We start from the raw sequence: 24826 nt of genomic DNA, 5'->3' as shown, positions 1-24826 counted from the left end.
TTATTTTTCCATCAAACCCAGTAGTAAATCTGCAGTGGTTCTTCTGTGTGGGTTCTTCTGCTGTTCTTATTGGACTGTAGATCAGATTGGTCTGGATGTGGAACCCACACTAACATGAGTTCCACAGCCTGGACTGTGGAGTTTAGACACTGTGTAAATTCATCCCAGGGGTGGGACTGGAACCTTTTTTGGAACATTTTCTTCTTCAAACATCACTTCTTAAATGTATGTTTCTGTTTGTTCGATGTCTCGTTGGTTTTCAAAGACACAAACTCCTTGTACTTCATGAATTAAATCGAATATGTTCATTGATTTGTCCAGGATTTATTTATTTATTTATTTCAGAATATTTAAAACAATAAATACTGAGGAAACTATGGAAGTAAATCTGTCTCATCAGATTTTGAATCAGAAGAAGCCACTGAAGTTTGTTGCACTGAAATTAAGAATCTGAATTTTTTCGGCGTCACATGACCAACCTAACAAAACTTGATTGGCTGGTTGTCGGTTCAACTTGAGTCTGAATTTCTTGTGTTTGAATATTTGTGTCAGAATTTTTTTTATTCTAAATTTATGAACATAGTAAAATTGAGAGACAAAAAAATCCAGATACTTAGTTTCAGTGCAAAGAAACTCAATGGCTTTTCTAATTCAAAATCTGCTGCGACAGATTTACTTCCATAGAATTCAAAGCAGACGAACTAAACTCAAACTGAACTGAACTGTAATAATCAAGGATTTTCAAACTGAACCAAACACGCGGCTTCAGTTTCGTGCTTAAAACTACGGCTTCAACATTCAACTGTGAAGCTTCTGGGTTTTTTTTACTTCATATTATTTAATAAATGAATCTAATGTGAAAACGATGCGACTCCTTCCGATAAAATGCAGCTGTCGTGTGATGATCATGTGACCATTAATATTCAGAAACGCCAGAGGGGGCGGGGTTTCAGCCTAGCCACACGATTGGACATAGTTCTCGGGGAAGAAGCCCCTGTTGCCGTGCAGGACTCCCTCGCACCAGCCGTCGTCATGGCGACGCGTCAGGTAGATGACGTCGCCCTGGCTCAGCTGCAGGTCGTCGGGTTTGGCGGCCTCGTAGTCGTACAGCGCCACCACTGGACACACAAAGCACCGCCATTAATAAGGCCCCGCCCACTCTGCCACCTGACCCCGCCCACAGGACTCACCTTTCTCCAGGTACTCAGGGGGGGCGCTGGTGTCGTAGTCGACCGGTGGGGGGAGGGGCGGTAGGACGCTGTCAAAACCGCCGTCGTCGTCCAATAGGAGAGGAGGGGGCGGGGCTGGGATCTCCAGATCTACAAGGACACACATGGATGTGATAGGCTGATCAGGTGTCAGTAGGCGGAGACAAAACCCATCAGGGTGGACACAGTTTTGTCCACAACCAAATCTACCATGTCTGAGTCGAGCAGCAGGGGGCGGGGCCAAGGGGGTGGGGCCAAGTTTGGAAGGATAACGTCAGACCAGAGCCATGTACACAGAGTTACGACACACTTTGATGGGTCACATGGTTCATGTCAGTCTGGATAGTTCCAAACAAACCCAGCACCGTCATGTTCTTCTATTGGACAGACAGAAGGTCAATCTAAAATAAGCCCCGCCCACCCGTTGTGTCTCTGCTGTGTTGTGTGTGTTCTACTGTGTGTACTGTTGTGTGTGTGTGTGTGTGAGTGTTCTACTGTGTGTACTGTTGTGTGTGTGTGTGTGTGTGTGTGTGAGTGTTCTACTGTGTGTACTGTTGTGTGTGTGTGAGTGTTCTACTGTGTGTACTGTTGTGTGTGTGTGTGTGTGTGTGTGAGTGTTCTACTGTGTGTACTGTTGTGTGTGTGTTCTACTGTGTGTACTGTGTGTGTGTGTGTGTGTGAGTGTTCTACTGTGTGTACTGTTGTGTGTGTGTGTGTGTGTGAGTGTTCTACTGTGTGTACTGTTGTGTGTGTGTGTGTGTGTGTGTGTGTGAGTGTTCTACTGTGTGTACTGTTGTGTGTGTGTGTGTTCTACTGTGTGTACTGTTGTGTGTGTGTGTGTGTGTGTGTGAGTGTTCTACTGTGTGTACTGTTGGGTGTGTGTGTGTTCTACTGTGTGTACTGTTGTGTGTGTGAGTGTTCTACTGTGTGTACTGTTGTGTGTGTGTGTGTGTGTGTGTGAGTGTTCTACTGTGTGTACTGTTGTGTGTGTGTGTGTGTTCTACTGTGTGTACTGTTGTGTGTGTGTGTGTGTGTGTGTGAGTGTTCTACTGTGTGTACTGTTGGGTGTGTGTGTGTTCTACTGTGTGTACTGTTGTGTGTGTGTGTGTTCTACTGTGTGTACTGTTGTGTGTGTGTGTGTGTGTGTGTGAGTGTTCTACTGTGTGTACTGTTGGGTGTGTGAGTGTTCTACTGTGTGTACTGTTGTGTGTGTGTGTGTTCTACTGTGTGTACTGTTGTGTGTGTGTGTGTGTGTGTGTGTGAGTGTTCTACTGTGTGTACTGTTGGTGTGTGTGTGTTCTACTGTGTGTACTGTTGTGTGTGTGTGTGTGTGTGTGTGTGTGAGTGTTCTACTGTGTGTACTGTTGTGTGTGTGTGTGTTCTACTGTGTGTACTGTTGTGTGTGTGTGTGTGTGTGTGAGTGTTCTACTGTGTGTACTGTTGTGTGTGTGTGTGTTCTACTGTGTGTACTGTTGGGTGTGTGTGTGTGTGTGTGAGTGTTCTACTGTGTGTACTGTTGTGTGTGTGTGTGTTCTACTGTGTGTACTGTTGTGTGTGTGTGTGTGTGTGTGTGTGTGAGTGTTCTACTGTGTGTACTGTTGGGTGTGTGTGTGTTCTACTGTGTGTACTGTTGTGTGTGTGTGTGTGTGTGTGTGAGTGTTCTACTGTGTGTACTGTTGTGTGTGTGTGTGTTCTACTGTGTGTACTGTTGTGTGTGTGTGTGTGTGTGTGTGAGTGTTCTACTGTGTGTACTGTTGTGTGTGTGTGTGTTCTACTGTGTGTACTGTTGGGTGTGTGTGTGTGTGTGTGTTCTACTGTGTGTACTATTGTGTGTTCTACTTCTCAGTAGTGGGCGTGGCCACTGAAAGGACTGACTTCATTACTGTGAAAACACACATTTAGGCTAAAGGTTGGTGTTAGCTTGGATAGGCTGCTTCCATGAGTGGTGCTAACTTTAGCGGTTCATCCATTCTGTCATTGGACTGGACTGGTGCAGAGACAGACAATGGACCATTGGAGTATTCCTATTGGACGACTGTGGTCCAATTAGAAAACAGTGTATCTGTGAACAGTGTGTCTGCCAAGCATTAACCCCAGGAGAGCATACAGGCTAATTTAGCATGTTAGCATTAGCACACACACAATAAGGCATTAACCCCAGGAGAGCATACAGGCTAATTTAGCATGTTAGCATTAGCACACACACAATAAGGCATTAACCCCAGGAGAGCATACAGGCTAATTTAGCATGTTAGCATTAGCACACACACAATAAGGCATTAACCCCAGGAGAGCATACAGGCTAATTTAGCATGTTAGCATTAGCACACACACAATAAGGCATTAACCCCAGGGGAGCATAGAGGCTAATTTAGCATGTTAGCATTAGCACACACACAATAAGGCATTAACCTCAGGAGAGCATACAGGCTAATTTAGCATGTTAGCATTAGCACACACACAATAAGGCATTAACCCCAGGGGAGCATACAGGCTAATTTAGCATGTTAGCATTAGCACACACACAATAAGGCATTAACCCCAAGAGAGCATACAGGCTAATTTAGCATGTTAGCATTAGCACACACACAATAAGGCATTAACCCCAGGGGAGCATACAGGCTAATTTAGCATGTTAGCATTAGCACACACACAATAAGGCATTAACCCCAGGGGAGCACAGAGGCTAATTTAGCATGTTAGCATTAGCACACACACAATAAGGCATTAACCCCAGGAGAGCATAAAGGCTAATTTAGTATGTTAGCATTAGCACACACACAGTAAGGCATTAACCACAGGAGAGCATACAGGCTAATTTAGCATGTTGGCATTAGCACACACACAGTAAGACATTAACCACAGGAGAGCATAAAGGCTAATTTAGCATGTTAGCATTAGCACACACACACAGTAAGGCATTAACCACAGGAGAGCATAAAGGCTAATTTAGTATGTTAGCATTAGCACACACACAGTAAGGCATTAACCCCAGGAGAGCATAAAGGCTAATTTAGTATGTTAGCATTAGCACACACACACAGTAAGGCATTAACCACAGGAGAGCATACAGGCTAATTTAGCATGTTGGCATTAGCACACACACAGTAAGACATTAACCACAGGAGAGCATAAAGGCTAATTTAGCATGTTAGCATTAGCACACACACACAGTAAGGCATTAACCACAGGAGAGCATAAAGGCTAATTTAGTATGTTAGCATTAGCACACACACAGTAAGGCATTAACCACAGGAGAGCATACAGGCTAATTTAGCATGTTAGCATTAGCACACACACAGTAAGGCATTAACCACAGGAGAGCATAAAGGCTAATTTAGCATGTTAGCATTAGCACACACACACACAGTAAGGCATTAACCACAGGAGAGCATACAGGCTAACTACATATCCACTACAGAACTAGTACTATTACAGTACTACAGTACTAATACTCCAGTAGTGCAGTACTAATACTACTACAATACTACTAATACTACTACAATACTACTACTACTACTACTACTAGAGTACTACTACTACTACTGCAGTAGTACAGTATTAGTACTCCAGTAGTTCAGTACTAATACAACTACAGTACTACAGTACTAGTACTCGAGTAATGCAGTACTAATACTACTACAGTACTACTACTACTGCTACTACTAGAGTACTACTACTACTACTACTACCACTACTACTACTGCAGTAGTACAGTATTAGTACTCCAGTAGTGCAGTACTAATGCTACTACAGTACTACAGTCCTAGTACTCCAGTAGTGCAGTACTAATACTACTACACTACTACTACTACTACTACTACTACTAAAGTACTACTACTACTACTACTACTGTAGTACTACAGTATTAGTATTCCAGTAGTGCAGTACTAATACTCCTACAGTGCTACAGTACTATTATTCCAGTAGTGCAGTAGTGCAGTACTAATACTGTTACAGTACTACAATACTAGTACTCCAGTAGTGCAGTACTAATACTCCTACAGTGCTACAGTACTAGTATTCCAGTAGTGCAGTAGTGCAGTACTAATACTGCTACAGTACTACAATACTAGTACTCCAGTAGTGCAGTACTAATACTGCTACAGTACTACAATACTAGTACTCCAGTAGTGCAGTACTAATACTCCTACAGTGCTACAGTACTAGTACTCCAGTAGTGCAGTAGTGCAGTACTAATACTCCTACAGTGCTACAGTACTAGTACTCAAGTAGTGCAGTAGTGCAGTACTAATACTCGTCCTGCGTACCAGTGCTGTGTTTCTTACCCAGGTGTTCCAGACGAGCAGGTAAGCAGAGCCGAGGTGAGGAGGAGGAGCGAGGACGAAGGAGGAAGGAGGAGGAAGAGGAGGAGGAAGGCAGAGGGGGGGCGTGGGGGGGAGGGTACGGAGGAGGAGGCGGGATCATCACTGACAAACAAACAGACAGAATCTGAGTCAGAGTGTTCATCTGTACCAGAGACAATCTGTGGTCTGAGCTCCTGTACAGTCCACCTGGAGGAGGACTGGGTCAGCTGAGCAGACCAGGACACCACCGGTGACAACAGCAGCAGCATTATCGTCTTCATCCTCCTCATCTTCATCATCATCCTCATCTTTTTCATCATCCTCATCATCTTTGTCATTATCATCATCCTCATTATCATCATCCTCATCATCATTCTCATTATCATCCTCATCAACCTCATCTTCATCATCATCCTCATCTTTTTCATCATCATCATCCTCATAATCCTCATCCTCCTCATCACCATCATTCTCATCATCCTCCTCATCAACCTCATCCTCCTCATCATCCTCATCCTCCTCCTCATCATCATTCTCATTATCATCATCCTCATCCTCATCCTCATTATCATCCTCTTCATCCTCATCCAGATGATCACAGACTTCACTACCTGTTCGAACCCCTCTGGTTTTTTCAACACACACATAAACGTCTGGGTCAGGGGTCGGCAACCTTTAACACTCAAAGAGCCGTTTCGACCCGGTTTCCATGGAAAAGACAACACTGGGAGCCGCAAACACTTCTTGACATCTGAAACAAAGATGTTAGCCTATATATACCGTAAATTCCAGACTATAAACCGCTACTTTTTTCCCACACTTTGAACACTGCGGCTTAAACTCCGACGCGGCTTATACAACGATTTTACCGGTACCACGGCTTGGTGCCGCGGCGCACCTCGGGGCCAACGCTAGGTGCCGTTGCACCGCCGTACCATGGCTCAGTGCCAGGTGCCGTGGCACCGCGGTTGTGCCTCGGCTCGAGGTGCCGGTGGTGCCGCGGCACCGGTGGCGCCCAGTTGTGGCACCGCGGTGCCATGACACCTGACACTGAGCAGTGGCACTGCGGTGCAACGGCACTGGGCATCGAGCCCTGGTACCGCGGTGCCACGGCACCTAGCGTTGGCCCCGAGGTGCTGCGGCAACTTGGTCGTGCCATGGCTCCTGGCATCATTAAATGTTCTATTTTCTTCAGATATTTTTCTTTTCTTAGATTTCTCCATACTTGGCCTACCTGGGGTTGAGTCTCGATAAATGTACGGCATTTTGGCGGGCTGTCGGAGAGTCTGACGCATATTTTGAGCGACGAAAAATAATAATGATAATAATAATAATAATAATAATAATAATAATAATAATAATAATAATAATTATATATATATATATATATATGTATATATATAATTTTATTTTAATATTTCGAGATCACAATAATCTTACAATTTACAACTACAATTAAACAAACGAACAAACACAAATAAAATACTTTGTTTAGATATTGTGCAGTTTTGGTGTCGCAGGGCATTCTGCGCATGCCAGCTGTTGGCTGACACATCAAGTGCTGTCAAACGTCTCTGAAGAAGGCGAATGCTGATCACCGAAACTGTACAAGGTCTGAAGAAAGAAGTTAAAAACTTTGACTTAATAAGAAGACATGATACACGTTCTTGAGACAAATAACATACACTTCAATCGGACACTTATAGTTTATTTTCCCAAGCCACGCAGAGCCGCAACAGAAGGATGAAAGAGCCGCGGGTTGCCGACCCCTGGTCTGGGTTCATCCTTAGCATTTGATCCCTGCTCTGATTGGCTGACAGCAGACTCCTCTGTCGGCTTACATGATTGGATGGAAGGCAGGAAGAGGGAGCGCGTGTAGCGGCAGCGGGAGGCGGGGCCAGAGCGGACCCTCAGAGAGAGAGAGCGAGTGCTGGGCGGCAAACGATGACGACTCCTCCTGCTGGACGGGAGGGAAACTGCACCGACAAGAACACCACAGAAGAAGTAAAAGACCACAGAAGAAATAAAAGACCACAGAAAAAGAAATAAAAGACCACAGAAGAAATAAAAGACCACAGAAGAAGAAATAAAAGACCACAGAAGAAATAAAAGACCACAAAAGAAGAAATAAAAGACCACAGAAGAAATAAAAGACCACAGAAGAAGAAATAAAAGACCACAGAAGAAATAAAAGACCACAGAAGAAATAAAAGACCACAGAAGAAGAAATAAAAGACCACAGAAGAAATAAAAGACCACAGAAGAAGAAATAAAAGACCACAGAAGAAGAAGTAAAAGACCACAGAAGAAATAAAAGACCACAAAAGAAGAAATAAAAGACCACAGAAGAAATAAAAGACCACAGAAGAAGAAATAAAAGACCACAGAAGAAATAAAAGACCACAGAAGAAATAAAGACCACAGAAGAAATAAAAGACCACAGAAGAAATAAAAGACCACAGAAGAAGAAATAAAAGACCACAGAAGAAATAAAAGACCACAGAAGAAGAAGTAAAAGACCACAGAAGAAATAAAAGACCACAAAAGAAGAAATAAAAGACCACAGAAGAAGAAGTAAAAGACCACAGAAGAAATAAAAGACCACAGAAGAAGAAATACAAGACCACAGAAGAAATAAAAGACCACAGAAGAAGAAATAAAAGACCACAGAAGAAATAAAAGACCACAGAAGAAGAAATAAAAGACCACAGAAGAAATAAAAGACCACAGAAGAAGAAGTAAAAGACCACAGAAGAAATAAAAGATCACAAAAGAAGAAATAAAAGACCACAGAAGAAGAAGTAAAAGACCACAGAAGAAATAAAAGACCACAAAAGAAGAAATAAAAGACCACAGAAGAAGAAGTAAAAGACCACAGAAGAAATAAAAGACCACAAAAGAAATAAAAGACCACAGAAGAAGAAGTAAAAGACCACAGAAGAAATAAAAGACCACAGAAGAAGAAATACAAGACCACAGAAGAAATAAAAGACCACAGAAGAAATAAAAGACCACAGAAGAAGAAGTAAAAGACCACAGAAGAAATAAAAGACCACAGAAGAAGAAATACAAGACCACAGAAGAAATAAAAGACCACAGAAGAAGAAATAAAAGACCACAGAAGAAATAAAAGACCACAGAAGAAGAAATAAAAGACCACAGAAGAAATAAAAGACCACAAAAGAAGAAATAAAAGACCACAGAAGAAGAAGTAAAAGACCACAGAAGAAATAAAAGACCACAAAAGAAGAAATAAAAGACCACAGAAGAAGAAATAAAAGACCACAGAAGAAGAAGTAAAAGACCACAGAAGAAATAAAAGACCACAAAAGAAATAAAAGACCACAGAAGAAGAAGTAAAAGACCACAGAAGAAATAAAAGACCACAGAAGAAGAAATACAAGACCACAGAAGAAATAAAAGACCACAGAAGAAATAAAAGACCACAGAAGAAGAAATACAAGACCACAGAAGAAGAAGTAAAAGACCACAGAAGAAGAACGAGGTGCGGTTGACACAGTTGCCTGTTATTTGACTGACAGTTACCATCGACGTCCTGGTTGGGTGGAGGCGGAGGGGGTGGAGCTGGCAGTTCTAACAGGTCATTGGTCAGCAGAGGAAAAGCGGCGTCGCTGGGAGGAGGAGGAGGAGACGGAGGCGGGAAACTGTTCTCCTCGACCACTGAGGACACAGAAACAGGCTCCAGTAATGCCTCTGTCATGATGTCAGTCAGTCTGACCAATCACAGGCTAACATAGAACTGTTACCAAGACAACCGTGAACAGCTGTGGATGTGCTTCTGTCATCTAACCTGTCTCCAGGCAAAGGGGAGGAGCTGGCGGCGGGGCCAGCACAGGACCACTGTGATTGGTAGAAGCCTCTGGAAGAGGTGGGGGCGGGGGAGGAGGAGGCGGAGCCACTATATCTCCAGATGAACCAGGTGGTGGAGGAGGAGGGGGTGGGGCCACAATTTTAACTTCTTCATCCTGAGCTGGAACCTCATTGGCTGAAGGAGGAGGGGGTGGAGCGTCATCCAGCAGGGTGTCGATTATATCACACTCGGGTGGAGCCTGCCAGGTGGAGGGGATTGTGGGCGGAGCCACAGGTTTCCCAAAACTGGAGCTGAAAGAGAAACGACTGCAGCTGTTAGCGATCACATCTGCTTTACTGCGGATGTCAATGCTACGGCTAACCTGTGGCTAATTAGTTATCCTAGCATAAAGTCTAGGAACACAGCAAAACCATTACTTTAGCTTAGCTTAGCATAAAGATTGGAAATAAAGGTGAACTATTAGCTTAGCTCAACATATAGCCTTTGAATGGAGGAAATTCATCAAGTGTAGCTTAGCATAAAAGGACAGTGTTAGCTTTGTTTAGTTTAGCACAACACGAAGACAGTGAAGTGAGGGGAAACCAGTAGATTAGCATGCGTGGCATTCACATGAAGCTAACGTTAGGGAACCTGTTAGTATAGCTTGGCCTAGCATAAAGACTGCAAACAGAGGGGATAGATAGATAGATAGATAGATAGATAGATAGATAGATAGATAGATAGATAGATAGATAGATAGATAGATAGATAGATAGATAGATAGATAGAACCATAGATATAGATAGATAGATAGATAGATAGATAGATAGATAGATAGATAGATAGATAGATAGATAGATAGATAGATAGATAGATAGATAGATAGATAGAACCATAGATAGATAGATAGATAGATAGATAGATAGATAGATAGATAGATAGATAGATAGATAGATAGAACCATAGATAGATAGATAGATAGATAGATAGATAGATAGATAGAACCATAGATAGATAGATAGATAGATAGAACGATAGATAGAACGATAGATAGATAGAACGATAGATAGAACGATAGAACGAAAGAACGATAGATAGAACGATAGATAGAACGATAGATAGAACGATAGATAGATAGATAGATAGATAGATAGATAGATAGATAGATAGATAGATAGATAGATAGATAGATAGATGTTCACCTAAAGAACAGCTGGGCCTCTGAGCTCAGTATTAGTTCTAGTACTGGAGGGAAACCTTTAGCTTAGCATAGCTTAGCTTAGCTAAGGGTTTAGACCAGGCTGATCTGGACTCTTTTGTGGGTGTGGGGTCAGATGTGTTTTCATCAGATCATGTGGTTCGCTCTGTCATTGCTCTGGGTTTCAGGTCATGTGACTAACAGCTGGCTTGTGGTTGGTGCTGGTTTGAACCCGCCCCATTAAACTGGACAAACTGCAGTGATTGGTGGTCATGTCGTGAGCAGGGGGAGGGGTTTACCCGCCGACAGGGGGCGCCGTGGGGCACTGCACCGGCTCCGGAGGTTTAGTGGACCTGGAACACAGAGACCCGGGTCAGAGCTCAGTCCTGAACTGCCTCAGAGACAGAGGAAGTGCACTGGGCACACACAGCCCCACCTGCTGGAGGCGCCGGGCTTCCGGATGGTTCCGCTTCTGTCCGACTGTTTCCCAGAGACCTGAGGGGGCGGAGCCACACACACACACACACACACACACACACACAGGCCTTAATGTGGTGAATGGATTCAGTTCAACAGTGTTAATGAGCGACCAGTTCCCACGGTTACAAAGAAAGAAGAGACTGGGGGGGGGGGGGGGGGGGGGGGGGGGGGGGGGGGGGGGGGGGGGGCACAAAGACACACAACACAAAGACACACACAGACACACACAGACACACACACAGACAGACTGAGTACTTCCTGTTTGGTGAAATAACACTGAATAAATAACACACTAACACTAGAAAAGCCCTCAGAGAGCGCAGACCTCTGCCAAAGCAGAACAGTGCCCCCCCCCCCCCCCCCCCCAACCACCACCAAAATTTAATCATTCGTTCCTTGTGTCAGTATCAACATTTATTGAAATTTTCAAATCCGTCCATAACTTTTTGACTTATCTTGCACACAGACAGACAGACAGACACCAGCAAAAACAGAACCTCCATGGTGGAGGAAATAAATCAGACTGAATAAATAATATAAATCAGACTGAATAAATAATATAAATCAGACTGAATAAATAATATAAATCAAACTGAATAAATAATATAAATCAGACTGAATAAATAATATAAATCAGACTGAATAAATAATATAAATCAGACTGAATAAATAATATAAATCAGACTGAATAAATAACCTACATCAGACTGAACAGTGACCTTCTACAGTCTTCACAGTTTGTCCTGCAGTGAAATGAGGAAGTTTCAGAGAATCGTTTCTGTTTTCCACTCTCACCGCAGTCGCCTTCACTTCCTGTTTCTGTTTTTGTTTTTTTGTTTCTTGCAGAGTTTCAGACTGATGCAGTAAAAGTACAAACAGAGAAGTATCCGATCACAAGTACAGACACAGAACCGGACCCAGTTTGGATTTCATTTGAGTTACTTCATGAAAATGTATTTAAAAGAATTCTGTTACAGTTCATGTGTTCCTTTGGCTTGAGGCGATCAAAGCTGAACTGGAAACAGATCTGATGGAGGAATAGTTCAGTCACATGGTCCATGAGCCTCTCATTAAAAACCAAACAGAGGTCAGAGGTCAGAGGCAAGGTTCTAATAGTTCTGGATTTTTCATTCTAGTTCAGTTTTATTTAGTTTGGACTTTTATTCTCTAATTCAGTTCGATTTAATTCATTTTTACAGCAGGTTTGATAGTTTTTATTAGTTTTCATTTTTTTCTAAATGCTTAGTTATAGTTTAGTTGTAGTTTAGTTTTAGTTTAGTTTTATTTAGTTGTAGTTCAGTTGTAGTTTAGTTGTAGTTTAGTTGTAGTTTAGTTGTAGTTCAGTTGTAGTTCAGTTGTAGTTTAGTTGTAGTTCAGTTGTAGTTTAGTTGTAGTTCAGTTGTAGTTCAGTTGTAGTTTAGTTGTAGTTCAGTTGTAGTTCAGTTGTAGTTTAGTTGTAGTTTAGTTGTAGTTCAGTTGTAGTTCAGTTGTAGTTTAGTTGTAGTTCAGTTGTAGTTCAGTTGTAGTTTTAGTTGTAGTTCAGTTGTAGTTCAGTTGTAGTTCAGTTTTAGTTTAGTTGTAGTTCAGTTGTAGTTCAGTTGTAGTTCAGTTGTAGTTCACTTTTAGTTCAGTTGTAGTTCAGTTGTAGTTTAGTTGTAGTTCAGTTGTAGTTTAGTTTTAGTTCAGTTGTAGTTCAGTTGTAGTTTAGTTGTAGTTCAGTTGTAGTTCAGTTGTAGTTCAGTTGTAGTTTAGTTGTAGTTCAGTTGTAGTTCAGTTGTAGTTTTAGTTGTAGTTCAGTTGTAGTTCAGTTGTAGTTCAGTTTTAGTTTAGTTGTAGTTCAGTTGTAGTTCAGTTGTAGTTCAGTTGTAGTTCACTTTTAGTTCAGTTGTAGTTCAGTTGTAGTTTAGTTGTAGTTCAGTTGTAGTTCAGTTGTAGTTTAGTTGTAGTTCAGTTGTAGTTCAGTTGTAGTTTAGTTTTAGTTCAGTTGTAGTTCAGTTGTAGTTTAGTTGTAGTTCAGTTGTAGTTCAGTTGTAGTTCAGTTGTAGTTCAGTTGTAGTTTAGTTGTAGTTCAGTTGTAGTTCAGTTGTAGTTTTAGTTGTAGTTCAGTTGTAGTTCAGTTGTAGTTCAGTTTTAGTTTAGTTGTAGTTCAGTTGTAGTTCAGTTGTAGTTCAGTTGTAGTTCACTTTTAGTTCAGTTGTAGTTCAGTTGTAGTTTAGTTGTAGTTCAGTTGTAGTTCAGTTGTAGTTTAGTTGTAGTTCAGTTGTAGTTCAGTTGTAGTTTAGTTTTAGTTCAGTTGTAGTTCAGTTGTAGTTTAGTTGTAGTTCAGTTGTAGTTCAGTTGTAGTTCAGTTGTAGTTCAGTTGTAGTTTAGTTGTAGTTCAGTTGTAGTTCAGTTGTAGTTCAGTGGTCTCTTTTCTCTTCTTCTCTGTGCTCCTATTCAAATCAATCCCAGACAGGACTCTGCTGCTTTAGTCTCCATGTTTCCAGGTAGAGTGGGGACCAGAAGACGACTGGAAACCACAAGTGAACACAAGTGACGGAGCAAAAAGTGTCGTATGGAGACAGCACAGAAAACTGAGAGAGACAAAGAAATCCATTGAACATCAATCTGACATTGACAAAGACCAAAACCAAGGGAATTGGATCCAGAATTTGTATCTGTTTTAGTTAGTTTAGTAAACACACAATACAGTTTCAGTTAGTTATGGTTTTTCCTTTAATTATAGTTTTTATTTATTTCAGTTAATGAAAATGTTTTTTCAATCCTAGCTTTGGTCATTTCGTTAGTTTTCGTTAACGATGGTCAGGGGTCAGGAGTCAGGGGTCAGAGGTCATCAGTGAAAGGTGTGCCTTCCTGTTTGGGTTCAGGGTTCTTCTTGTGGACCTGATCCAGGGTCAGTATTCCATCACAGCCCCATAACCTGGATATTGTCATAACCTCACCCTCGTTCATTTCACAGACAAAAGTATTTGCCTCGTTGCTATGGCAACAGCATCCAAGTGCAGTCCTGCATTTTAATGTGAAAACAACAGAACGACCTGAGGAGGAGGAGTTTGGTCACATAAAGTTTGTTTAAACAGACACAAACTCAGGTCAAGTTCAAATTCAAACTGATGAAACCTGATCTCCATCTGGAGGAGACGCCGGCGTTCTCCTCCGCTCAAAAACCCAAAACACACGACTGACGCAAACTTTAGTGGCTTTGGAACATGTCAGACATGTACGGACTCACCTTCACTCCGTGGCCCAGCCCATCCAGCTGCTGGTAGTTAATTGGTCGGCGGCTGTAGGGTGGGCGGGGCTGAGACACCTGGTTTGAGGGCAGGATTTTGTGGTTTCGCGGGACTCTGCGGACCGCCGTGAAGGCGCCGATCTCCCGACGAGACACTTTCTCCTTGTGCATCTCCACCGTCTGAAACCAGAAGCAGAACTTCACCAACCAAACGACGAACGGACCCAAAGCCAGCAGAGGGCGGGACTCACCTGTCCAATCAGGTTGATGGAGGACTCCATGTGTCGCAGCTGATTGGTCTGAGCGTCCAGCAGACTGAGGACGCTGCTCGCCATCGTACTGATCTGATAGGCCACGCTGGCCAGAGACTGGGTGGCGAAGTTTTTAGTCTCCTCCAAGGCCTTCAGACTGTCGTCACCTGACTGCAGACAGGAAGTACACCTGGGTCATTCTAGTCACCTGACTGCAGACAGGAAGTACACCTGGGTCATTCTAGTCACCTGACTGCAGACAGGAAGTACACCTGGGTCATTCTAGTCACCTGACTGCAGACAGGAAGTACACCTGGGTGTATTTCCTGTGTGTAGTTCTAGTTGTGTACCTGTGTATAGTTGTAATTATGTACCTGTGTGTAGTTGTTGTGTACCTGTGTGTATTTGTGTACCTGTGTGTAGTTTGTGCAGCAGTAGTCGGCCACACTCTGCAGGTTGCCGTCGTTGTCCCTCAGAGCTCGTCGTGCGTCCGGCGCCTCCTGCAGGATGCTTTTCACCTGCTCGTTAAAGTTCTGCTCCTTCATTTGGATCAAACTGAGGCTGCGATTGGATGAAGAGGAGGTTTGACAAAAGGTCACACCTGAAAAAGGACACACACACAAACGTTACACACACCAGTGGACGTTCTGCTGAAGATCCACAAGCTCTGTGATGATGTCACAGAGTGGGCGGGGCCATGGGTTACCAGTTGGGGTTGGTTTATGATGTTTGTTCAGTTGTTTGTTTGTTCAGTTGCTTGTTTACTTATTAGTTTAGTTGTTTGTTTGTTCAGTTGTTGTTTGTTTACTTGTTTGTTTAGCTGTTTGTTTAATTGTTATTTGTTTAATTATTTGTTTAGTTGTTTGTTCAGTTATTTGTTTAGTTGTTTGTTGAATTATTTCTTTAGTTGTTAGATTCCTTGTTTGTTTGTTAAGTTGTTTTGTTTAGTTGTTTGTTCAGTTATTTGTTTAGCTGTTTGTTTGTTTAGTTGTTTGTTTGTTCAGTTATTTGTTTAGCTGTTTGTTTGTTTGTTTGTTTAGTTGTTTGTTTGTTTGTTCAGTTATTTGTTTAGCTGTTTGTTTGTTTGTTTAGTTGTTTGTTTGTTTGTTCAGTTATTTGTTTAGCTGTTTGTTTGTTTAGTTGTTTGTTGAATTATTTCTTTAGTTGTTTGTTTGTTTGTTTGTTTGTTTGTTGTGCTTGTTCTCAGTCCTGTCTTTCTTCTCTACCTGTCTGGGATGGAAGAGAAGTTCCTGAACTCAAACCTTTACTTTTTTAAAACTCACTTTGGATCCAAAAGCTTCACAAACAGAACATGACGCTGAACTGAGGGATTCAGGTCCAGGACCACATCAGACCAGGTCCAGGTCTGGGTCCAGGGGTTTGGACCCGGACTGAACCGCACTGTCTGAACCCTGCAGACCGGTTCAGGTGGATCAGGGTCCGGGACCGGAAACATGTGAACCCGGAACTTCTTCCTCCTCATGTCGTGAATTAATCGATAATGAAAATTAAGCCGTACCTTCAGTCCGTCCTGGTCCGGGTCTGGGTCCGGGTCTGGGTCTAGGTCCGGGTCCGGCTCCACCTGATGCAGCTCCGTCGGCAGCCGAAGCTCGTGTGTGGGACAGAGGTCTCACTCCTCACAGCCGCGAGACGTCATCAGTGGGACACGTGACCAGCAGCTTCCGCATCCACGGGTTCCACAGGGTTCGGTTCGGTTCGGTTCGGTTCGGTTCAGGACGAACGGAACCCTGGAGAACCCAACTCTTAAAGGAACCGAACCTTGAAGAACCGGACTTTTAAAGGAGCTGAACTCTTAAAAGAACCGAACCAAGTAAAAGACACCAGAACCTGGACCCGGTCCGAGGCCCAGAACCGGACCTACAGACGGACCCGGGTTCATTTCAGACCCGTGTTCTGGTGGAAGGGTTCTGCTGGGGTGTTTGGGTCCGGTTCCGTTCACTCAGTCCACACAGGCCCTCCCTCTGCTTGAACTGTAGCTCCACCCACTGGTCACACACTCACACTACACCTGGATTTATTTATTTATTTGTTTGTTTGTTTGTTTACCACTTTATTTAAACACAACATTCACTTGGATTCAAACTTCAGTTTTCATCAACTTTAGGGTTCGAACACATCTGTGGGTTCTCGTTGCCATGGTGATCAGACTCCGGTGGTGTGGGGTGACTGTTGCGAGGGGCGACCACAGGATTCCAGCGTTGTTTCCATGGTGACGCATCTGTGTGGGTTTTGTGTAACGGCTTCAGGTGAGACGCAAGGACCAGGTCTCTGAAAGGGGGGGGGGGGGGGGGCAGTGACAGAGAGGACAGGTGAGAGAGAGACAGAAAGAGAGGGGGAGAGTGAGTGAGTGAGAGAGAGAGAGAGAGAGAGAGAGAGAGAGAGAGAGAGACAGTGGGCAGGTGAGACGCCGTACCTGAACTCCTGATAGGATGCCACCTTTTGATTGACAGCTCTCAGCTTAGCGTCGTTCTCTCTCTTGTATTTTAGCTCCGCCTCCACCGCTGTCTGGAGTTCGCGCTGGAGGGCAGAGAAGTTGATGACATCACGCTGTGAGTTTGACATCACCTGATGACATCACAGCAGGTTGATCAGGTGGTTTTAAAGGGACAGTTTTTATCCATTAAAACCCAATGAATGGATTTAAACCAATGAACAGACTGAGGAAATAAAAGGAAAAGAATCAAAGGTCAATGATGAAGAAAAAAAAAAAAGAAAAAAAAAGAGGGAAAGTGGGATTTAAGTCAATGAAAACAGACAGAATAATAACAATAATAATGATAATAATAATGATAATGATAATAACAATAATAATGATAATAATAATAATAATAATGATAATAATAATAGTGATGATGATAATAACAATAATAATAATAATAATAATAATAATAATAATAATAATAATGATGATGATGATGATGATGATGATGATAATAACAATAATAATGATAATAATAATTATAATGATAATAATAATAATAATAATAATAATCATCATCATCATCATCATAAGAAAAAGAAGAAGAACAACAACAATGATAATGATAATAATAGTAGTATTAGTCAGTGGTCAGTATTGGTCAGTGGTCAGTAGTGGTCACAGTATTGGTCAGTGGTCAGTTGTGGTCAGTAGTGGTCACAGTATTGGTCAGTGGTCAGTAGTGGTCAGTCTTAGAGTTAATGGTCTGCTTTAGTCCTCTCTAAACTTTTGTCTCTGTAGATAAAATTTGATCTGATTATTGGTCCATATTGATGATCGGCGGGACTTCCGGTCTCTGGACCGTTTCCCTGTCTCTCATTGGTCAGATTTCTTTCCTCTAACCCAGACCGGAAGTGAACCGTTGGCTGTTAGAACGGTTTAGTCTGACATGAACCATGTGACCAACGGAGCGGCGACATCACAGCCTGTAGCAACTCTGTCTCTATGGTTCTGGTCTTACCTGGGTCCGGGTCTATGGTTCTGGTCTTATCTGTGTCCGGTCTTACCTGGGTCCGGGTCTCTGTGGTTCTGGTCTTACCTGGGTCCGGGTCTATGGTTCTGGTCTTATCTGTGTCCGGTCTTACCTGGGTCCGGGTCTCTGTGGTTCTGGTCTTACCTGGGTCCGGGTCTATGGTTCTGGTCTTATCTGGGTCCGGTCTTACCTGGGTCCGGGTCTCTGTCTCTATGGTTCTGGTCTTACCTGGGTCCGGGTCTATGGTTCTGGTCTGCCGATTCCGGTCTTACCTGGGTCCGGGTCTGCGGTCCCGGTCTCTGTCCTGGTCTCTGTTTGTTGACGGAATCACAAACCCACCGTTGCCGTGGCGACAGGAAGCGTAACCGCGCCTGCGCAGTTGGGCGCAGTCAGAGCAGATTAGAGTCTGTGTAACGGATCAGATCTGTGATCAATACCGGATGTGATCAGTACCGGATCACCGGCAGTTCGGTTCGGTCCACAGTTGAACACACTGTCCTCAGTACAAAACCAACTCCTGTTAGTACAGTGAGTAATCAGATTACTTTCATACTGGTCTGTGTAGGTTCATATTTTAGACCCTTCAGTTCAAAGGAGTTGTGATCAGTTATTGATTATTGTCTATCTGAATGGGATCATGATGACTGACATGTATGTGGGTGTGACTCTGACGCTGACAGGAAGGAAGGGGCGGGGCTAGACCAGCCTTGGCTTCCGTCTGTTTTGGAGTTCTTTCACATGTACATTTATGTTCAATTTACTGTATTTAGTTACTTTTTCTGGGATTACTGACCTTCAGTGGGTACACATGGAAGAGACTTTTACTTTTATTGATTTTTTCGGTCTGTTATTTACTTCAAAGTTTGAGACAAATAAACAAATAAAATAAAATACAATAAAATAAAAATAAATAAAATTAAATAAAAATAAGATACAATAAAATAAAGTAAAATAAATACAATACAATACAATAAAATACAGTAAAAATAAATAAATAAATAAAAATAACATAAAATAAGATAAAATAACATGTCACTGTGTGCCCCTGGTGGTTGAAGACAGAACTACAACAACTATGAAGAAAAACAGCCGTTTAAATCGGATCAAATCAAACTCAAAACAATAAAAAAAATGTCAAAATAATTCATTAACTGATGATTTATTGATTGATTTGTTGAATTCAGTTCACGTATTGAAAGTCAACTGTTGTCGTGAATGTGTTGAAGTTAAAGCTCAGATACTTGAATACATCTGAACTGAACCGGTCTGCAGGGTTCTGCAGGGTTCTAGAGGGTTCTGGGTGCTTCTGGAGAATGACTCCAAAAGTCCATTCTATTAATAGAATAGAATCAATGAAAACCAGTTTAGCAGAAAAACACTTAAATGTCAAAGAGACAAAATAAAAACATCTAACAACAAAAACACATAGTTCTACAGAATGTGAAAGTGCTCAAATATCTAGTGCATGAATGTAAGTTCCTCTGTAGACCGCAGAACAGACTGTAGAACCCCAGATGAGTCCACGTGGTCCTGCTGGATCAGACCCACATGTTAGGATTCAAACCTAGGTGCATGGGTCCTGTATCTGACACTACAACTCCCATGAGCCCCTGCTGTGCACTGCTTGCTCACTGGTCGGTTGATGATGCCCGTTTCCTTCTGCTGGAGAACGTGGACGAGCAAAAACCTGGAGAACGCGGACGAGCAAAAAGCTGGAGAACGTGGACGAGCAAAAACCTGGAGAACGTGGACGAGCAAAAACCTGGAGAACGTGGACAAGCCATGAGCCGGAGATGAAACGGAAAAATACACGGAAACAGGAGTGGACAACACCGACATGTGGATGGATGTAAAAGTCTGAAGCGTGAACGTCACCGAACACAAACGGACGACGTTCCTTCACCTTAGACTCAACCCAAAAACTGGACATGAGTCAGAACCTGCTGTGACATCACTAGGTTCCACTGGACCAACAGGTTCTATCTGCAGAACCCCAAACACTCACGTCACGGCTCGTGTTTATGGTCAAAAAAGCTGCAGGACGATGGAACGAACTCATCACAAGTAGAACCGAAACATGACAGAACAGCAGAACGTCAGTGTACAGATGGGTTCCGTTTTATTCCACGTCAGTAAAATAGGTTCTGATGTACAGACGTTCTCTGCTTCATCCTCTAGATTCAACTGTTCTTTAGCTTTAATACATAGAAACCTCAACACTATAAAAAACAGACAGTATTGTACACGTTCTACGTTCCTATGACAGTGTTAAAAACAGTCCCAGTGTGGAGTTCCTCAGGGTGGTGTCCTGGACCCGGTGGATTCATCTGAACCCAGATCCATGTTTCAACAACAGGTCGTCTTTAATCTTCTGTTCTTTAGGTCAGTGTTCTTGGGTATTTCAGATAAAGGATCTGTTTGTTCTAAACACATGAAACATTCAGTCTTTACAGCTCTCATGTCCACAGATGAGTGGAACCGACGGACGACCCACATTTGATCATTTTATTTTAAACAACACAAACACTTTAAATCATCCTATGATTGTTTCATACGCTGACGTTTTTGTTCATTTTCCTGGTTCCGTTTGTTCTTGAGAGACACTTTTATAAACTTGGACTGAAACTGGTCTGAACCTGAGTCTGGACCCAGCACCAAGGCCAAGGTCTGGACCTTCAGCTGGGTCTGAACCCTCAGGGAACGGTGGTGAGAGGAACCTTCAGGCCTGGAGGTTCAAGGTTTGGATGGTTCTGGACAGACCTAGAACCTAAACCTGGTTCTTGAGGTTGTTGTTCGTTGGTTTGTTAAGTTTGAGAAGGAACCGACATCCTGAACCGTGTTGGTTCTACAGACTTTCACTCGAGTGCTATCTAAACCGTTTGGTACAGGTCTAGGCCAAAGTACCCAGAACATTTAGTCCTGAGCTCCATTCAAGGAACTAGAAGGTTCTGTCAGACCGTCACCGGACTACGTTCCACCAGTGATCGGAGTGTTGTGGATCTGAGTTCAGGTTCTGGATCTGATGGTCGGTTCTTCTAAGTCTAAGTTCTGGATCTGACGGTCAGTTCTTCTGACTCTTCCATCCATCGCGTTCTTTCTTCTGTACAACTTAAAAATGGAAAATAAAATAAAACACCGTGAGCCCTGATGGTGTTGGAAGCCCCACCCCCAAAAGCCCCGGAACTATCAAAGAGAACACCCCCAACGCTCTGGAGTCGAATAAAGTCTAAACTACACTTAGACCCTGGTTCCTGAGGTGGAAACAGAGTTCCTCCAAAGGTTCCTGGGAAAGTTCCTGCAACGAAAAAATGGATGTAGTGCTGGTTTAAGGAGTTTCAGACCCGGTCCAGAGTTCTAGGGTCAGAGGTCCGAGTTCCACGTTTGACCTGTGGGGAGGGGGATGTGTGTGTCCCGGGTTCTCAAACACTTTTGGCGGTTCTCCACGGAGCTCCACATAATTAACTCTGGGAGAAGACGGTCAGAAACTCGTTGAGCATGAGTTCTACGATCTGACTCTGGAAGACCATGTGGACCGTCATGTTGGCCGACTCCGTCTGTGGGCGGAGCAACGTGGGCCCGAAGACGATGGCCACGCCCTGGACCGACATCCTGTTGGAGTCTTTGTGATCGATCACCCTGAACAGAAAGAGGCTCGTCAATCAACCGATCAATCAGTATCTACAGTGAAACTAACAGGAACCATCTGTTCTAAACGTGTCCGCAAACTGGAACCAGCTGAGTTTACATGGACTTTATTGTTCAACTAAAACTGAGGAACATTACAATAAAAGTGACACACGTTCCTCAACAGACTGGTTCAGATGTTCAGATGTTCAGGTGTTCTGGTGTTCTGGTGTTCTAATGTTCTGGTGTTCTGGTGTTCTAATGTTCTGGTGTTCTGGTGTGCTGGTGTTCAGGTGTTCTGGTGTTCTAATGTTCTGGTGTTCTGGTGTTCTAATGTTCTGGTGTTCAGGTGTTCTAATGTTCTGGTGTTCTGGTGTTCTAATGTTCTGGTGTTCTGGTGTGCTGGTGTTCAGGTGTTCTGGTGTTCTAATGTTCTGGTGTTCAGGTGTTCTAATGTTCTGGTGTTCAGGTGTTCTAATGTTCAGGTGTTCTGGTGTTCTAATGTTCTGGTGTTCAGGTGTTCTGGTGTTCAGGTGTTCTGGTGTTCTAATGTTCTGGTGTTCTGGTGTTCTAATGTTCAGGTGTTCTAATGTTCTGGTGTTCTGGTGATCTGGTGTTCTAATGTTCAGGTGTTCTGGTGTGCTGGTGTTCTAATGTTCTGGTGTTCTGGTGTTCTAATGTTCAGGTGTTCTGGTGTGCTGGTGTGCTGGTGTTCAGGTGTTCTGGTGTTCTAATGTTCTGGTGTTCAGGTGTTCTAATGTTCTGGTGTTCAGGTGTTCTAATGTTCAGGTGTTCTGGTGTTCTAATGTTCTGGTGTTCAGGTGTTCTGGTGTTCTAATGTTCAGGTGTTCAGGTGTTCTGGTGTTCAGGTGTTCTAATGTTCAGGTGTTCAGGTGTTCTAATGTTCTGGTGTTCTGGTGTTCAGGTGTTCTAATGTTCTGGTGTTCAGGTGTTCAGATGTTAGGGTGTTCAGGTGTTCAGGTGTTCTAATGTTCAGGTGTTCAGGTGTTCTGGTGTTCTAATGTTCAGGTGTTCTAATGTTCTGGTGTTCTGGTGTTCAGGTGTTGTGGTGTTCTGGTGTTCTAATGTACTGGTTTTCTGGTGTTCTAATGTTCTGTTGTTCTGGTGTTCTAATGTTCTGGTGTTCAGGTGTTCTGGTGTTCTAATGTTCAGGTGTTCTGGTGTTCTGGTGTTCAGGTGTTCTAATGTTCAGGTGTTCTAATGTTCAGGTGTTCTGGTGTTCTAATGTTCAGGTGTTGTAATGTTCTGGTGTTCTGGTGTTCTAATGTTCAGGTGTTCTGGTGTTCTAATGTTCAGGTGTTCTGGTGTTCAGGTGTTCTGGTGTTCTAATGTTCAGGTGTTCTAATGTTCAGGTGTTCTAATGTTCAGGTGTTCTGGTGTGCTGGTGTTCAGGTGTTCTGGTGTTCTAATGTTCTGGTGTTCGGGTGTTCTAATGTTCTGGTGTTCAGGTGTTCTAATGTTCATGTGTTCTGGTCTTCTAATGTTCTGGTGTTCAGGTGTTCTAATGTTCATGTGTTCTGGTCTTCTAATGTTCTGGTGTTCAGGTGTTCTGGTGTTCTAATGTTCAGGTGTTCAGGTGTTCTAATGTTCAGGTGTTCTGGTGTTCTAATGTTCTGGTGTTCACGTGTTCTAATGTTCAGGTGTTCTGGTGTTCTAATGTTCTGGTGTTCAGGTGTTCAGGTGTTCTAATGTTCAGGTGTTCTGGTGTTCTAATGTTCAGGTGTTCTAATGTTCAGGTGTTCTGGTGATCTGGTGTTCTAATGTTCAGGTGTTCAGGTGTTCTGGTGTGCTGGTGTTCAGGCGTTCTGGTGTTCAGGTGTTCTAATGTTCTGGTGTTCAGGTGTTCTAATGTTCTGGTGTTCAGGTGTTCTAATGTTCAGGTGTTCTGGTGTTCTAATGTTCTGGTGTTCAGGTGTTCTGGTGTTCTAATGTTCAGGTGTTCTGGTGTTCTAATGTTCTGGTGTTCAGGTGTTCTAATGTTCAGGTGTTCTGGTGTTCTAATGTTCAGGTGTTCAGGTGTTCTGGTGTTCTAATGTTCAGGTGTTCTGGTGTTCTAATGTTCAGGTGTTCTAATGTTCAGGTGTTCTGGTGTTCTAATGTTCAGGTGTTCTGGTGTGCTGGTGTTCAGGTGTTCTAATGTTCAGGTGTTCTGGTGTTCTAATGTTCTGGTGTTCAGGTGTTCTGGTGTTCTAATGTTCAGGTGTTCAGGTGTTCTAATGTTCAGGTGTTCTGGTATTCTAATGTTCTGGTGTTCTGGTGTTCAGGTGTTCTAATGTTCAGGTGTTCTGGTGTTCTAATGTTCTGGTGTTCAGGTGTTCTGGTGTTCTAATGCTCAGGTGTTCTGGTGTTCTAATGTTCTGGTGTTCTGGTGTTCAGGTGTTCTAATGTTCTGGTGTTCTGGTGTTCAGGTGTTCAAATGTTCAGCTGTTCTGGTGTTCTAATGTTCTGGTGTTCTAATGTTCTGGTGGTTCTGGTGGTTCTGGTGGTTCTGGTGTTGTGGTGGTTCTGGTGGTTCTGGTGGTTCTGGTGTTCTGGTGGTTGTGGTGGTTGTGGTGTTCTGGTGGTTCTGGTGTTGTGGTGGTTCTGGTGTTGTGGTGGTTCTGGTGGTTCTGGTGTTGTGGTGGTTCTGGTGGTTCTGGTGTTGTGGTGGTTCTGGTGGTTCTGGTGTTCTAATGTTCTGGTGTTCAGGTGTTCTGGTGTTCTAATGTTCAGGTGTTCTAATGTTCAGGTGTTCTGGTGATCTGGTGTTCTAATGTTCAGGTGTTCTGGTGTGCTGGTGTTCAGGTGTTCTGGTGTTCAGCTGTTCTAATGTTCTGGTGTTCAGGTGTTCTAATGTTCTGGTGTTCAGGTGTTCTAATGTTCAGGTGTTCTGGTGTTCTAATGTTCTGGTGTTCAGGTGTTCTGGTGTTCTAATGTTCAGGTGTTCTAATGTTCAGGTGTTCTGGTGTTCTAATGTTCTGGTGTTCTGGTGTTCAGGTGTTCTAATGTTCAGGTGTTCTGGTGTTCTAATGTTCTGGTGTTCAGGTGTTCTGGTGTTCTAATGTTCATGTGTTCTGGTGTTCTAATGTTCTGGTGTTCTGGTGTTCAGGTGTTCTAATGTTCAGGTGTTCTGGTGTTCTAATGTTCTGGTGTTCTAATGTTCTGGTGGTTCTGGTGGTTCTGGTGTTGTGGTGGTTCTGGTGGTTCTGGTGGTTCTGGTGTTGTGGTGGTTCTGGTGGTTC

At 43.1% G+C, this 24826-nt stretch overlaps 2 protein-coding genes across 5 annotated transcripts; both read right to left on the bottom strand.

The window, feature by feature from the left end:
• Window positions 1-859: 859 nt before the first annotated feature.
• On the bottom strand, window positions 860-16211 carry abi3a (ABI family, member 3a). Of its 3 annotated transcripts, XM_030142416.1 has the most exons (12): window positions 16007-16211; window positions 14901-15088; window positions 14488-14658; window positions 14237-14416; window positions 10961-11019; window positions 10824-10877; window positions 9327-9637; window positions 9062-9196; window positions 7357-7491; window positions 5498-5638; window positions 1191-1319; window positions 860-1118 (listed from the first exon to the last, which is right to left on the bottom strand). In XM_030142416.1, the coding sequence occupies exons 2-12, from the start codon at window positions 15030-15032 to the stop codon at window positions 955-957; spliced, it is 1611 nt and encodes a 536-aa protein (XP_029998276.1). In that variant the 5' UTR covers window positions 15033-15088; window positions 16007-16211; the 3' UTR covers window positions 860-954. The 3 variants fall into 3 exon arrangements, with proteins under 3 accessions (XP_029998276.1, XP_029998277.1, XP_029998278.1); XM_030142417.1 differs by lacking the exon at window positions 7357-7491 and having other exon boundaries at window positions 16007-16209; XM_030142418.1 differs by lacking the exons at window positions 5498-5638; window positions 7357-7491 and having other exon boundaries at window positions 16007-16204.
• A 344-nt stretch (window positions 16212-16555) lies between these two features.
• On the bottom strand, window positions 16556-18274 carry dnaaf19 (dynein axonemal assembly factor 19). Of its 2 annotated transcripts, none has more exons than XM_030141965.1 (3): window positions 18233-18274; window positions 16922-17165; window positions 16556-16776 (listed from the first exon to the last, which is right to left on the bottom strand). In XM_030141965.1, exons 2-3 carry the CDS (start codon window positions 17068-17070, stop codon window positions 16593-16595), a joined length of 333 nt encoding a protein of 110 aa, XP_029997825.1. In that variant the 5' UTR covers window positions 17071-17165; window positions 18233-18274; the 3' UTR covers window positions 16556-16592. The 2 variants fall into 2 exon arrangements, with proteins under 2 accessions (XP_029997825.1, XP_029997826.1); XM_030141966.1 differs by having other exon boundaries at window positions 16922-17073; window positions 18233-18272.
• Between the last annotated feature and the right edge of the window lie 6552 nt (window positions 18275-24826).

The sequence above is a fragment of the Sphaeramia orbicularis genome, chromosome 8 (assembly GCF_902148855.1).
Source record: "Sphaeramia orbicularis chromosome 8, fSphaOr1.1, whole genome shotgun sequence".
Lineage (NCBI taxonomy): Eukaryota > Metazoa > Chordata > Actinopteri > Kurtiformes > Apogonidae > Sphaeramia > Sphaeramia orbicularis.
The sequence above is the reverse complement of the archived record's forward strand: the minus strand, read 5'-3'. Positions and strand labels throughout refer to the sequence as shown.